Source organism: Ixodes scapularis, unplaced genomic scaffold (genome assembly GCF_016920785.2).
Source record: "Ixodes scapularis isolate PalLabHiFi unplaced genomic scaffold, ASM1692078v2 PGA_scaffold5__190_contigs__length_132052651, whole genome shotgun sequence".
Taxonomy (NCBI): Eukaryota; Metazoa; Arthropoda; class Arachnida; order Ixodida; family Ixodidae; genus Ixodes; species Ixodes scapularis.
Window position 1 is genome coordinate 103,237,752 of NW_024609880.1, and position 16,391 is coordinate 103,254,142.

General features: G+C 45.2%; 1 protein-coding gene across 1 annotated transcript in view; it reads right to left on the reverse strand.

The window, feature by feature from the left end:
• Positions 1–11,049, reverse strand: part of LOC115316206 (luciferin 4-monooxygenase) — a 36,736-nt gene extending 25,687 nt beyond the window's left edge. Inside the window, exons 1-3 of the mRNA XM_042294292.1 lie at positions 11,025–11,049; positions 10,826–10,929; positions 10,086–10,306 (exon numbers count right to left, since the gene is read on the reverse strand). Coding sequence (XP_042150226.1) covers positions 10,086–10,306; positions 10,826–10,929; positions 11,025–11,049 — 350 coding nt within the window. The remainder of the gene's footprint in view (positions 1–10,085; positions 10,307–10,825; positions 10,930–11,024) is intronic.
• Between the last annotated feature and the right edge of the window lie 5,342 nt (positions 11,050–16,391).

Here is a 16,391-nt window from a genome sequence, read left to right on the forward strand (position 1 = left end):
AAATTAAGCCTCCTCGGTGGCTCCGAGGCGACAGCGCTGGCCTACGGATCCCCATGTGGCGGGTTCGAGACCTAGCCGAGGTGCCCGCAATCTGACGGAGGCTTGTTGCGGAGGAGGCGCCGTGCCACCGAGCTTTCGGTTGCACGTCAAAAGATCCCCAGGTGGTCCAGATTAATCCTGTCCTCCGCTGGGGCGTGCCAGATGCCCGTCGTTGGCTTGGCACGTAAAAAACCCCAAATTTGGTTTAAAATTGATGCGAATAAACGAGTAACTAAAATAAAGCGGGAAGAGCGAAGGGTAGACAATAGTCTTCGACATAATTTACAAAGGCTTTATGTAGAGGAGGAAATAGCGCCAGGAGCCCTAAAAGACGGCATAAGCACTATTAAGGCTGAGCTTGAGATAATCGACGAAGAGGGATGTAGAAGGCCGATCGTTCGAGCTCTTGCTGAGAACTTGAGTGTCGGGGAAACGCCCAAAAAAATGGCATTTGATTTGGAAAAAAAATTAAGCCTGGGGGACTGGGATTGAAGAAATAGAGTACAGAGGCGCAGTAACTCGAGATCAGACAGCATTCAGCATCCTTTTCTGGAGTATAATGCACATTCGTTTGAAAAGGAAATGTCAAAAGAAAAGGGGCTTGATATAAAAAAGCGGTTGCCCGTTTTTTCCTTGTACACGCTCACAGTTTGACACCGAAGTGTAATGATGCCGATAAGTTACGTAGTACTAGTAATTGCAGACTAATTACTCGGGCCAAAATTGACTATAAAATGCTAATGAAGGTTTTAGCCCGTAGATTGCAGTATGTTATATGAGATATAGTAGGGCCGGACCGAACCTGTTGGATAAAGGGTTATAGCATTGGCAGAAACATAGACACTATTTGAAGTGTTCTAGAGGCCTATGACGCGGAATATAGGGAAGTAGCTATATTTCAGATAGATCTTGAAAATTCATTTGATCAGTTATGCCACGATGTTTTGCTTTCAATTTGACAACATACGGGAGTTGGCTCTGTGCTGTTTGAGGGAGTAAGGATGGCATATGTATATTGTAAAACTAGACTAGTAATTAATAAAACAGTTAGTGTAGAGATTAACGTCCCCTCTTCAGTGCGGCAGAGATGTCCTTTATCAACCTGCTTTCCGCAACCTACGTACAGCCGTCCTGCCGATGCATCATTCAATCTAAAAATATCAGGGGCTTTACTCTACAGGAAAGTGGCATTAAAATATTAGCATACGTAGACAGTGTTACTATTTTTTTGTTTTAGCCCTCAAAGTGTTTTGAAAGCTGTTGAAGTGACCAAAAGGTTTTGTATAATCACCGCCTGTGCGGATAATTGGTCAAAGTGTGTGGGGTTCTTGTACGGTGAGTGGACGATTGCTCCAGTTGTTTTGGGGAATGTTCAATGGTCACGGATGCCTTCAAAATACTCTGGAACATTATTATGAGCCTACAAAATACTGGCGAGAGGAAACAGAGAAACTCAAGGCCAATGCCAAGAGGTGGGTACGGAGAGATTTATCCATTTTCGCGAGAGCCACTGTGTGCAATATGTTTCTTCTGTACAAACTGTGGTATGTCCTCCAAGCGCTGCAGTGTTCGAGAATCAACATTCAGTGGATTAACCGTGTATTTGCTGTGTTTATTAGCGCGTCTCAATGGGAACGAACTAGCCTTACCAACCTTTTCCCCCAGGCGCGAAGCGGGCGGTGTGGGCCGGCCCTGGGCCACGCATTTGTTCGCAAATCGTCTAACGCTTTTTGTTTATCCGCGATTAGTGTGATCCCTTTCTTCGAACCGTGATTTGGACAAAACTGTTTGAACATGCGACTAAGGTTACGACGATAATGCAATTAATGCAAAGGAGCAAGCTGGATTTACTTGTATGACGATTCAATACCAGGACGACGCAGATTTTTCTGGTTGCGCACCAGTCACCTAGCTGTGTTTAGAGATTTGTGTTGGTCATTTCTGCCCCTTGTTCTCCTTCTCCAGGGATTACTATCGTCATCTTGTCCAGCTCGTTTTTTTTTTCCTTTACATTAATTGTAATATCATCATAACCTTAAAATGCAGGACGTTCTCTCTTGTTGGTGCCAGAATGGTGACAGCTGATAAAACCCGTTTGCTTTACTGACGTCTAATTCCTGCTTAGCTCAGTTGGTAGAGCGCTCCACTGGATTTAGAGAGAATCCTGATTCGATACCTACCAGGACAAAGCAAATTTGTTTCTATCGCGCACCAGTCACCTGGCTGTGTATTAAGATTTATGTTTGTCCTTTGTCCCCATTGTTCCCTTTCTCCAGGGGTTATTATCGTCATCTTTCCCGAGCTCGCTTGCTCCTTGCATTAATTGCATTATCAACATCGTACAGGGTGTCCTCGGAAAAAAATATATACAGGGCCTTTATAACCGTAAAAATAAACTGTGCTTCGCCGAACGCTCGATATCCGCTCAAATGTAGCTGTAGATGTCCGAACCAGATGCCAAAGTTTCACTACGATCCGATATTTTATTTTAAATTTGTAAGAGATTTTTCTGAAAATTTCAATGCGAAAATGGCGGCAGACGGAGTTCTCGAATACATGAAGCTCTATGGCCGCTAGAAACCGAAAACGGGCCGAAAACATACCCCATTTTCCAATTGCAATTTTCATAAAATAACCTATAACTTTTGAATAAATATCGCTTCGTGCTGAAACTTTGTCAACTGGTTCGGACCTCTAGCGCTATCTTTAGGCGGCGAAGGAGCGTTCGGTGGTGCGTAGTTTAAATTTGCGATAAACAAAAAGGACTGTAATTTTTTTTATACTTTGTATATAAAATATTGTTTATTAATAGAAACGCACGTCAAGTTGTCCCCTAACGTTACAAGTCTTTTGATGCCGAAACCCGGAATGGACTCACTCAACAAGGTTTTGATTATCGGACCGGTCAGCCGGTGCTCAGCCAGTGACCAAACGGAAACGTACGATCCTTTCATTGGCAAGAGCGATTTTTAACGGCTACCTTCTCTCGACATATATTTAACAACGACAAACAACGCTAACGCAACGGTTCACTTAGAACTGAGAAAATCTTCAACACAACTGAAAATTTACATTTCACAAAGAATGGAACGTCAAAAGAGGACTACTCTCAGAAATAAACATTTTAAATTACATAGATTCAATATTTTCGGATCAGACGTCAATCCCAGCACTGAATGAGATGACTGAGCATTTGGATTCTATACGGCGTTGGCTGTCCGTTTTAAATACAGAGATAAAACTTCTAGTTCAGGAGGAGGACCTCGAGCATGAACATACAATTAGTCTCGTCTACAGCAACAACATCCCCATCCATCTCATCAGACTGAATTTATGAACCAAGAAAAGGAAGGATGCAAAAAAAACACTCATAAAACCTCTCCGAGAATCACTCAAACAGTCAACGTCATGGGACAAACAAAACATAGACAAAAATACCAAAAGCGAGACGACTTACATAATCACTGCTTGAAGGAACGAGATCACACCTCCTTGAGGTATCAACGCTGTGTTTGGCATGAACAAATTAAAACATAGAGCAATCACATCGAAACATCCCTATTGAAATATATTTTTTACCGGAATGTTATTTTCAGTAAAAGTCTATGTTACTGGATTATGGCGCTGTTTTCACTTCCAGTAAAGCTGTAGTTTACCTGAATGTCACCTGTTGTTTTACAGGAATCTTACCGGACATTTACTTGAATGTCACCACATTTTTTTACCAGAATGTCACCGAATTTTTACCGGAAATTTATTTTCTTTAAAAGTCTAATTTACTGGATTATGGGATTCTTTTCACTTCCAGTAAAACCAGAATTTACCAGAAGATCACCAGATTCTCCAGAATTTACCGTGTTTTTTCTTTCTTTTTTCGGACGTCAACGGAAGGCACCTAGGAGGAAGCCTGTGAATCGTGGTTGGTGTTTGTTTACCAGATGCTGGACGATTCGGTAAGAATTAAAGTGTTTAGTCCATATAGACCTGAAGGTTCTATGTCTTTGTTTAACAGGGTCGATACCAGTGAAACAATCTGCACAGCTGTAGACAAGAGCAATCAGACCAAATAGAAACAGCCGACTTCTTTGTTGCAAAAGATATCTTTCAAGGTACTCACAATGCAGCTGGGTAAATTCTTAGGCGTACAGTGGTTCAAGAAATAAATCCGCGCAGATGCACCACACGGACACACAAACGTATACTGTCAGTAGCACGCTTACCGAAAACCACGAACGCGCGAAACGGACATCCGCCGACGTTGAGAAATCTTGGGCACAGTATTTTTCGCTCGCTGGATGCTCCTGAAGCCGGACGGACAAAGAGGCGTAAGGAACAGGTCACTCAAAAATATATTTTTTTTTCATCTGCACACCCAGCTGCTTTGGAAGATACAGGTCGCACACATGAAACAAGAGGCCGACACAGCGTTTGTTCCTGGCCGGCCGTTGCCCATTGGCGGACAAAGAAACCGGTTTTCTTAAAAAAAAAGTCAGCAAAACGACCCTCTCGCATTTTCCCCACGAGCCCGATGCGAGGGAGAGAGGGTGCGTGGAGATTTGTCCTTGGCGCGAGGCACCATAATTACACACCCGGTCCCCGGCTCGTCTCGGCTTCGCCCTCCCCTCACGTCGGCTTCGAGTGAAGTTCGGTAAACAGGGAAGCGAGTCACCCGTTTCGGGTAAGATTTCTAGCAAACCCGGGTCCTCAGGTAAACGAAAGTGTCTGCCGGTGACATTCCAAAGAAATCTGGAAACCCGATGCCGGTGAAATTCTAGCGAAATTTGTTTGCTGGCAAATAATCTAGCAAAGACTGGTAAACTGGTTTGGAATGAAAATGGGTGAAAGTGCCCACCTTTTTGGATCGTCAAAACAGTTCGCTGCAGGCACTTTTTGAGGATTGCAACGTCGTCCCGAGCTCAATCTCGCACTCACGAGAATGCCGCCCGAGTGGTCTCGTACCTGCTCTGGCCCCGACTTTTGCCTGTCGCAAATGGCAAGTTGCCGGTGGTCGCTGTCCACCTTTTTGGATCGTCAAAACAGTTCGCGGCACGCACTTCTTGCAGGATTGCAACGTCGTCTCAAGCTAAAACACGCACTCACGAGAATGCCACTGTTGGCGGCCATCATTACAAACTCAGTCCCCCTGCTCGTCTTGGCTTCCTTGTCTTTAGCCGTTCTCGTTGCGTCGGCTTCCAGTAAAGTTCGGTGTCCGTCAAACGAGAGTGGCTCCCGGTAGGATTCGAGCGACGGAAAATCGAAAGTGGTTCTGGTAAAACTTCCAGCGAAAGTGGTTGCCGGTAATAATTCCACGAAAGACTGGTAAACTACGCTGGTTTCTGGTGAAAATGAGTGGAAATTAACCCGTTTCCACCGAATGTCACTGGAAGTTTTTGCCGGATTTTTACCGAAAGCAGTTCCGGTAAAACTTCCACCGAAATCTGGTAACTGAAAGTGGCGGCCGGTAATATTTCCACCAAAGAAACTGGTAAACTACAGTGGTTTCTGGTGAAAACGAGCGGAAATTAACCCGTTTCCACCGAATGCCACTGGAAGTTTTTGCCGGATTTTTCATTAGGGGACAACGTAAACGTTGAAATCGCGGAGATTGTGCATAATCATCGCAAACCAAATGTATGCCCCCATCCTAGCTTTCCTCGAACAGGAAGCAACTCGATCCACAAGCCTTTAACAACGAACAAAATTGCTGAAGTTCAATTTTAATTTAAAAGAGACGTATAGCCATGATACTGAAGAAGTAACGAAAACTTTTGGCCCCAAGCAAGAACAAGCAACTTCGTCTCACGACAGAGTTTATCAAAGGATGCCACAAGAGGACGTTCATCTCGATTATGTCATGGAAGACAACAGCTAGGAAGCGAAGCGGTAACAAAAGAAACTAAGCAGATACAGAGATAACACTGAACGAAATCAACAATATCGTGTAGGAAGGATTTCGACAAGGATTGAGAAGCAACAACACAACGTTCATATAAAATATTAAAAAACTTGATTCCATCAACTGGACGCAGCAAACGACAAAAACGAAGTTGCCTACTAAGAAGGATTAGCTAACATCAACGAAAAAAGAACAAAAGAAACGGAAAGGAATACTGTCTAGACACACCAGATTCGCCTACTTTCCAAGGCTTCCTCGCGCCATAGAAGGCCTTCTAAGGTATCTGAATCCCAAGGCCTGGTTCCTAGACGCACAAGAAGATGTCGATGGTTTCTCTGGAACGTAAATTCTTCTCCGCCAAATGACAGGAAGATAAAAAGCCATGCCTGATGAACGGAACGGTGTTGTGATCACTGATTTGGTGCTTCAGCGAAACCTTACAAAGTTTACAAGCCAAAGGGACACAGCAAGCTATCACGGACTTGGTACGATCTTGGGTAATTTTTGTGAGGAGAGATTGTTAGAATTTCTTTACCTGCGCTGAAAAAAATAAGGAAGTTAAGTAGAAGGGTAGATGATAAAGAAGTGAGGTTGTAGGCTCCTGCAGCGCGGAACGCAGCACCAGGTTTATTCTTGTGTTACGTTAGTCACAAGTCCAAAATCAACATAGTTTAACTTTGAAGAGGATTTTAAGGAGCGCGTATGGCACACGATACTTACTTGCGTAGCAATAAAGCACCCGAATCGCAGCGGACACAAGCGGACGCCGTATCTCAGTGTCGACAGTAGCGCCACTGCTCCATCTTAAACGACTGCTCCTAAATTTTCTTGGTGCTTCTTTTCACAAGTAACAACAACTAAACGAATGACGAAGCACACTCCCTAGGGACAAAATGGCGTCATTTAATAAGCTCTTCTGGTGTATTCGCTTCCTAAAATCTGCACCGTCACGCAGTCGGTGCTTCAAAGAAATGTCGTTATTTGTAGGCACCTCTTATCTAGGAACTTCAACTGCCCCTTCTCTCGCGCGCCGATGCTGACACCTACCCTTCTAGGCAGCGTAGTTTGGGTTGCGATGGGATTCGTGGCATCTAATTGGCTTGGCTGAATACCGGCTTTGGATTGCCTAGAACACCTTGCATGGGCACATCAAATAACGTTGCAACTGTTCGCGTATTCGAACAATGAGTGAATTGTTCACATTAGAAGTTCTTGCTAAGTGGTGCTAAAGACTATGGATCCTGCGAAAGTAGCGCCTCTGCCTCCCCTGCCTGCTAGCCGGATACAAACGCGTACTAATATACACACGAACATACCTCGCAAGCTGATTGGTTAATAAAGAAAAAAGTATCGACACTGAGCAATGAAAGACATAAAAGTCGCCCGGAAAAAGGCAGACCACGTACATACGCTAAGCAGAAGCAGGGGTGGAGGTAACGAACAACATAACATAGCGAACAAAACATGGTCGCACCTTACATCTCGTAAGCACACAAAAGTAGGGCTCTATCTTTTACCTAATTAAAGACAATTCTAGATAGGTGTAGCATTTGGCCGGCCAACGGCCGCACCCCATTCCCCGCACCTCTTACACTCGTGCGAGTGTCACGAAAGACAAGTGAATGCGACTAATGACCAGCTGCGCGTTACGGCAAGGCTACCACCTGAGGAGCTCCTCCTTGCCCAACCAAAATAGTGCGGAGTCCAGGTGTCGGAGCAGTGTACCCCGCAGTCGAGAAAGCACGGGCCACATTACACGAGACCGCCGTTGCTAGCCAACTGCTGGGCAAAGGTTCTGCCCCTCCCCCCCCTCCCCCCCTCCCCCCCCCCCCCCCCCCTTCCTCCCGAGGTCACCGACTGCTCGACACAAATTTCCAGATGCGCAAGCCCCGGAAGCCATGGTGGTGCAAGCCTCAAATCGAGCGCGCAACAGGACAATCTGAAATAAACGTGGGTGTTTGTCTCCACCTGCCCATAGTGGGGGAAGTTAGGATTGGGAACAATGCCTCAGTGGTGGAATCGTTGTCTGGTTGGAAGAACCCCCAGCCCCGAAGCCAACAGAGATTCTCCACAAATCCGGGAAGGCGACGAAAAAAAGAAACCGACGAAATTTACGGAAAGGCGGCTTGGCGTGTGCCACTGGAGATCAGCTGAACGGCCGCCTCAATGCTCCTCTTCAGGTCTCACATGGTGGATACGCGGCTGTCGTAGACTACTCTTTACAAACTCCCACATGAAAACATTGCAGATCGTCAAGTACGCTGAACGGGGCCACGGCATTGTGGAAGGACCTCTGCCCTTCCACTTTGCAGGGAATGTGCGGTGTCCAGTTATTCCCTCACAGCGGACGCATAGTGCAGGAACGCCCCGTCCTGTTGAAACACGCAAACTACCCTTTGCATGCGGAGTTCCTCCAATTCGGGCACAAAGTTGTTGCGCAGTGTACGAAGGTTAGCGTCTACAATGACCTATTCTTCAAAGAAAAATGAACGAACGATACCTTCTTTCCAAATGCCGCATACTATGGTAACCTTGGGGAGCGTCCCAGTCTCTCTTGGTTAAATGCGGGTTGGACTCGGTCCAATACACGCACTTTTGTTTGGAGACCTGGCCGTCGAGGTGGAAGACGATCTCGTCGGCGAAAAGAAGAAACTGCATTTGGCTGGGTCCAGCTGCGATCCGGCACTGCTCCTCTTGGCGAAACACGAGGCGCCTTGTCTTTTAAGGATAGCTCATGCAAATTCAACATCTTGTATGGGTCCATTCGCTACATCCGCAAGGTGCCCCTGACATCGTAGTGGCTGGCTGCTCTTCGAATTGAAAGATGCGAGTTCGACGAGAAAGCTCCAATGATGGCATTCTTTAGGAAGAAGTATGGCGGCGACCTCGTTTCTCGGTGGTCTGTTGCCGACGTCCCCCTCCTCGGTAAAGCACCGTAGCCATTTCAGTGCCGCGGGCGAACTTAGCCGCAGCCTTATGAACTCCGTCCAAAAGCCTTCCGACTTTCCTTGCACTCTGCGTACCGAATGATCACTTCCGCTCTTCCGGCAGGTGTCAACCGAGCCATTACGGTAGTAAACGTGCAAGGCGACACGAAGCTTTATTAAACAAACCTGGAACCTCAAAGAACGCAAACGAAAATCGACAACAAAGCAGATAGAAAATTGACAGAGATGAGCGCGATTTAATGTAGACCAATTTAACTTCCGTTCCCAGATTTCTTAATAATGCGAAAGCATTAATTGTCCCATGAAGTGGTGCCGGTGACGTCTGTAACCGCGTAAAACGTTAGGTAAATTGGCTGCGACGCGTCATATTTTTTTTTTCTTTTTACACGGAAGCCGGCGTGGTCGCTCGATATCAAAGCTGACGTGCCCCGGGAATAAAACACAAAGAAAAGCATAGCAACGCTGATGCCTCGTCACCGAAGCCGGCGGGTGCGCTGAAGGTAAAAGCGGACGCGCTTCGGAAATAAAACACAAAGTAAAGCACAGCAATTAACGCAATGCTTTTTCACGGAAGCCTTCGTGAAGCCGGCAAGGTTCGGCGCGCCTGCGCAGTGGGGGAGCATGATGTCACCACCGCAGCACCGTGTGCGATAGGAAGACGTGGCGCGCTGGTTGTAGGAATGCTTTCGCATTCCTACACGTAAGCAGTCTTATGTGTTTCTGCCGTGTGTTTTGCTTAAAGATCAAGATTAACCAAGTATAATACTTCAAGAAGCATACATTAGCAACGTCGAGGCAAGCGTGATAAAACGTTTTGGAACAACGCCTGCTACCTAAATTCGAAGCAGCTGCCTTTGATGGGACAAGCTTGGCACGCCATACGAGTCGCTTGCGTTGCTTACGTGATATCTCGGTGGTGTCACCAAACAGCGAGTCTCCGTCGGCTAAAAGACACGGCAGACTGCCTGGTGGAGGTTTTTCTTTTCTTTGTTTTAAGTGTGGAAAGTCCATCTCCTCATTTCTTCTCGCACACGCACACACAGACAAAAAACAATTTACCATCTGCTTCAGTTTCTGATCTATATTGCACAGCGATATGTTAGTAAACCAATTTTAGCGGCCCGTTTAAAGTCCCCAGGTACCACGCAGTTTGATCCAGTCTTTTAAAAATAAATCGCCTTCTTCCACTCCAATCGGCATACCTGAATGCATGAAACGCGGCACAGTACGCCTTGTGTGATAGTTCCACGCCCTTTGGAAGGCCCGTTGATCCTGACGTGTACAGTACAACCACAACCTCTTCCTCGTTGTCAGTAGGCACGTGGGACTTGAATGAGGCATCCGATAGTTCTTGAAACTGAAGGATATCAATGAAACCGGGCACGCTTCCGATGGCGAACACGGCCTGCGAAGTAATACAAAACTACTCTTAGCTGTTGTGGTGTTTGCCTGGTAGATCAAAACAATGGCACATATTCCTCATAACAATAGGTGAAATTGCCTAAACCCAAAGGAAGTGACAGTCCCTTTCTTATTAAGTGATAACATTTTCATTTTATACTATGTGAAGTGAATATATGCTTGAGCATGTTAATAAGTTCTTATTTTTAATTTATTCCTGCTAGGGCAGTCTCTCGAATGTTGCAATAGCGAACAAAGCCTTTTTTGGTTTTCTAGCCACATAAGCGCTATAAAAAGCAGACAAGCTTATCCACTTCCTTATAAAAAATAAAATGGATTTAGTGATATTTTTACACAACCCTGCAAAATAAAAAAAAATATTAATCTGTTCAACAGATGCGAGCTCAGCTCCAACAATTTTTTCTTGTACGATTCAAACATTATTTTAGCGGTCGTGTTTTAGTTTAGCGAATAAAACCCAGAGAAAAGTTGTATAGCGTGGTCAATGCTCAATTTGAAAAATATATCATAATTTTCTCACCTTAACGCACGTGGGTATTACAAACTTCGCAACATTCGGTGCGGTTTGTTGGTCGACGAGTAGGAAAGTGCAGTGACTGTCTTCAATCATATAGACCAGTTCCCCTATGGAAGCGGTCATACGTTAAGGAAATCTTGGTTTTGAAAAAAAAGCTTCAGGTCATCAGCTATTGAAACGGAGGCATGTAACGAGCACTCACTTGCCACAGATGTCGCCTTTGCCATGACAAGGGTCCCACCCGCAAACACAACCCCAAACACTGCAGCTACATTTTCAACTCCATTGCCAATGTGGGCGCACACCCTGGACCCTGGTTTCATACCATGTTGTTGAAAACCTACAGCGTATCTGCGTACTTTTTCCAGCAGATTACTTGCATTCATAGTTTTATAGGTGTCAACCTAGATGAAAAGGAACAAAAAATTACCCTAGCCAAGCCTGATCGCATCATGGTCTTTATATTAACTTGTCTGGGATCTTTTCGTTACGCCATGAAAAAGCTATTCCAAGGAAGAAATTGAAACACCGGAGGCGTGCTGCTGACGTTAGGAGTCAAGCAATCAGAACGGTCGAAAATCCCAACGCACGGACGTGTGTTCCTGGAAGACACCTTAAAGAAAGTCATTGGACTTGTTTACTCGTTTATATAACTCTGCTATTACCAAGGACCCTTCGAAAAGATGACGATCGTTAATACCATTTATACTTGATACGTAGGGGGCACTTTATTTCGGTATAAATTAAACGCCACGCGGGGGATAGAACTAGATGTCACAAAAATGTATACACTTCTAAACTTTAAAAGAAAGGCTAGAGGTACACTTCAGCACTTCTTATGAGTTGTGAGTGCGAAAGCATGGATATCGTTCTCCACGCCGCGGCCGCTTCTGATCCTCTCGTCGCGGGCACGCAGCGCCGTGGGGTGGCGCTAATTGACACTGACACGCGGCGGCTTCATATCGCGGCCGTTTTGCGTGGTTTTCTGCGTGGTTTCAAAGCTAGGAGGCCTCAAATCGCGGCTTCGGGAATCCACCTGTCGTTTGGTGCGGCTGATGACGTCGGCTTGGTCCATGGGACAGGTAATGCTTTAGTATAACAATCTGTACTTGAATCATTCCGGACGCGCGAATAGTTTGTCTGAAGACCATAGTTTAAACAATTCCTTCGGCTGTCTCAAGTTGTCGCTCAAACTTATCATGACGTTCAGCAATTTTCTAAATTTAAAACGCAGAGATGAAAAAAAAAAATCAGGACGTTAACAAAACGGGATACGCATCGGCTTTGTTATGTGTTCGTCTATTTCTTGTGTGTTGGCAACTTACTGTATTACGAGAGAAAAAATGGCGCCACTTCCAGCATGTATGCAGTAAAGGGTTGACCCGGGAGTACAATGGACGGCCCTAAAAATAAGAAGCTCGATCTATACCTAAGCGCTTATGAGTTGTGAATGCGAAAGCATGCAAGCCACTCGTCCGCTCGCTTTGTCGTCGGCTCGTCCGTTGCCTTTGTCGTCTGTTGCGTACTTTTCGTCGCCGTTCAGCACGCGTACTCCCCTCGGCACGCTGACCTTGGACGCTCCGCGTTAACGGCGTGCTGATGGACACGCAACGCCATGGGGTGAGCGGCCGTGGAAACTGACGAGCGCAGTGGCCAATGGGAGCCCCGGTGACGCGCAAGTCAATGAAACCGAAGGATCGGGGAAACTAGGTGATATTTTCGCGCTTCAAACTGACGACGTCAGCACGCTCCATTTACAGTAAATGCTTTCTTATTCAAAAAAGAAAAAAGTTCCACGAGGCGCAATCTACACTTTAAAAAAAAAAAAAAAAAAAAAAGGTTCCTGTTGCCACACCTTTTAGAGTGTGACTTGCTTGTCCCTGGAGTTCGTCTCAAGACGTTAGCAAAGTTACCCCTTCCGCTTGGGAGTAACTTTTTATATCTAATTGGGAGCAATAGCCTTTCTATCAAGGATGTAATTTTACTGCCGTTAAGAGGTAATAGGGCATATGGTTGGGTTGAAGGTTTGGGTTTTGGGAGTGACAGCACATCTTCAAGGGTGTATATTTACCTCTTCTAGGGGCAGTAACTGTCCATCAGCTTACACCCTCTCTGAGGCTACCTCAACGTTACTAGAATACTGATTGGGTAACTGCCATAGGAGCCTGCATACAAAACATTGCGGTGGCTTAGCTCGGTTACGCCAGGATATACGTTGCGTGAGCTTATGCGCAGAAAATGAGAGGCGCTATCAAGCAGCTCCGGTGCAGCGTCAGACCTGGCTACTGTGCAACGGAGCGGACAGCTGGGCACGCGGCGGCGCCAATGCGTCTGCAGCGGCTATGACGTCATTCCTCTGGATCGCGCAGACCGGCGAGGCGCGCGCGGCGGCGGAGCGCGCGGCGCTCCGCCGCGCGCTTTACAGGCTTATTTCGCTAATTACTTGAAAGCGGTCAATATGCTTGTCTTAACAAAATAGCGTAGAATGCTTTCCTTTGGCATTTGCATACCTCTTCATCTTAGTTTAGATTATATTTCTTTTTCATGTTTATTCGTAAGGCGCACTAAGCTACTTCTGTTTTGTTCAGCAGTCCAACTATTAAAATACAAGGCTTATAAATGCCATGGGCATTTCAGTAACCTATTGCTAAACAAAGAGTTATGTTCGGACAGCAGCCCGGCATGAGGTCCTGAATGTATACATATACATGATGTATGATTAATGCATCATAGACAGCAGCTGGGAATTACTGGTCCTAGGATGGTGCTGCTGACCCCTGTGATAGAAAGCAGGCGCATCTTAAAATCTGATAATAGCCCTGTCATGAAATATCCTTGGCGTGAGCCTATAATGATGCAGTTTTGAATCACCACATCACGCACACCAGGTGATTCGGCATAGTGCAGTATAGTATTGAAGTTTGTGCAGTATAGTATAGATAGAAATCAATACTCACAATAATTGTCTTGTTCGATAATGTTTTCAAGCGTTGCTCTATAAGTTCAGGTGCACAGCTGTTTCCAACGTCGAAGTCCAAAAAAGGCGAGTGTATTACTCGCTTCACAATTCGAGCGGCCATACTTAGAGGTTTTTGTTTTCTAAAGCTGCGAATCGGGGGGCATTAAAACATATTGTTTCACAAACTGGACCGAAAATACAAACTCATTGGTTATATTGTTCACTAAAGCTAAAGCAGCGGAACTACATAATCTAGCTTCATGATTCTGCTCTGAACGAATATCGTAATTTAAGAACGTTGTTGATCTGTTGCTCATTGCAGTTTCTAGATTAGAAAGTGAACTTCTTGCGCGGAAAATACAGTATATACATATATAATGAGAAATGCGAGTTAAGCGGTGGCGTTCTTTGTAAAAAATTAATATTTTTACCGATCTTTACGAAGGATCTTCGCGGGGGGGCTTTTCTTTTGCAGAGAACCTCGCAGGGCAATGGAAATCACGCCGCTCACCACAATGACCAACCATTAGTCTACAAGAGGAGAGGAGCGCACCTGCGCAATGTGCACAACTGCGCAGTATCCAGCTGTGGCAGTTACATGTGTGGGAGTTTAATCGTTTTCAGGAAGACACATGCAAGCCGGAACGATGGCCCGAGGAGTCCCTGCCGCGCATGAACTGGAAATACCCGACGCCACTGGAGAGTACCGGCTGCGCGGCAAAAAAACATCGCAGCACCTCTGCCCCCCCCCCCCCCCCCCCCCCCCCTCCCCGGGGGCCCTACCGGACGCGAAATTCGTTTGCAGCCAAAATTGGTTATGTAATAAGTCCGTTTAATAAATCGTATTTCTAGATAGAACATTCCAATTTCTATACTTACATGTTGTGCAACAAAATCACCGCAAGCGGGAGTGGAAGAACTTCGAATGCAGCTTCCAATTGCATAATGCCGAACGTTGCGCAGATCGTTCGCGCAAAGCTTGTCGAAGCCGCCACTTTAAAACGCAGTTCCCTGCAGTTAAAAGCTTGTAGCCTTCGGAGCTGGACGGTTCTGCTTGGTATGTAACTTTGCTGACTTCTCACAATAGAGGCTTGCAACCGACTGAGAGTAATTTGGTGGTGAACACTGCAAACATGTCTATACTAGTGTGGGCACCGAATGTACTAAAATTTGTCACAGTTACAGCAAAAGCTAATCAACTGGAAAATTTAACTCAATCTGAACATTGACTCTTCCGATAAATTTATACAGGGACTGTGAACTAGTGAGCTTGCACACTTTCCTGCATCAACGGGTATTAATACTTGAGGCATAGTTGACAAAGAATAATATTTCTTTGGGGTGATGCTACTTACAACAGCACATATGCAAGCATGAGTGTGGTGTGATAATTAGCACAAAAAATTGGTTATGATTGATATTTAACTTGTTAAGCTTCCCATTTAACTGTTGAATCTCAACATGATCAGCCCTTTGCCAAAATATGCCATAACAGTTGTTGGGCTTTGTTGACTGAATTTGACTTCACACTATTGAGTGGTGTACTCAAACCTTCAGGAGTTCAAAATATTAACCCCTCAAGTGCCCTGGACGAGCTGAGCTCATCGGTCAGTTTCTGGCTCAAACTGTCATGAACGAGCTCAGCTCGTCCAGTGGTTTTTTCGGTAGCCCTCAATTCCACGGACGAGCTAGGCTCTCCGAGTAGTTTTGCAGTGCTGATCATAGATGGCAGCACTCGTTTTAGTTGGCGAATATTTTTTTCGGCTCCGCTGTTTTTTGCGTAATAAACTTTTCACATTTTCTCTGTATTACTAGAGGAATTCAACCCGTTCAATTCAATTAATTCAACCAGTTCAATTCAACCATTTCAAGATAAAAAAAATATGGCAGTTTTAGGTTACTTTTCGAAAAAAAATTTGGCAGTTCGGCGCCAACCACAAATTCGTTTTGCGCCCTAAATATAGCTCCAAATTTTTTTCTTCTTTGTAAATTCCTTTTATAATATTTTTCCATCTAGCCTGTTTAAAAAAAATTTTTTTTCCTTCGCATGGTGTCCTCCAAGGGGTTAAAACTAATAAGCCTGATAATTACAACATCTCGACCTAAGGAGTCGTCGGTGGCTACTGCAGCAGGAGGCGTCGAGATACGCTACCTATCTGCAGCAGCACATTATTTCTTGATCCCATGCTCGCAGTAAAGCCGAGTTACACTGACATCAAAGATATTCAGGTCTTTTCGAATTTTTTTGCCCAGTGGTTTTTAGACAACCCAAGTTTGCTGGATGCAGAGTGTATCTTTATAAAATAATACTTTTATTGCCTATCTTGGTGGCTGCCCATGCTCCGTTTCATACTTAATGCGGAACGCTGTCAAGGCTACTGGCTCAAGCGTCTGGCTTAATCTTGCACTTTCGCGCCCCCTTGCATAAGTGGGATGCTAGATGAAGCCACACGCTTGTGCCAGTACCGTTGCATTGAAGTATGAAACGGAGTATAAGAATTAATGATTGGAATGTGCCAACCAATGTTAAGTTGCTTTGAATCTTGGAAAAATACACTGTGCATTTGGTTACTTATTTAAGAAAACAGCTGGCTTCCGCGCACTACTTCA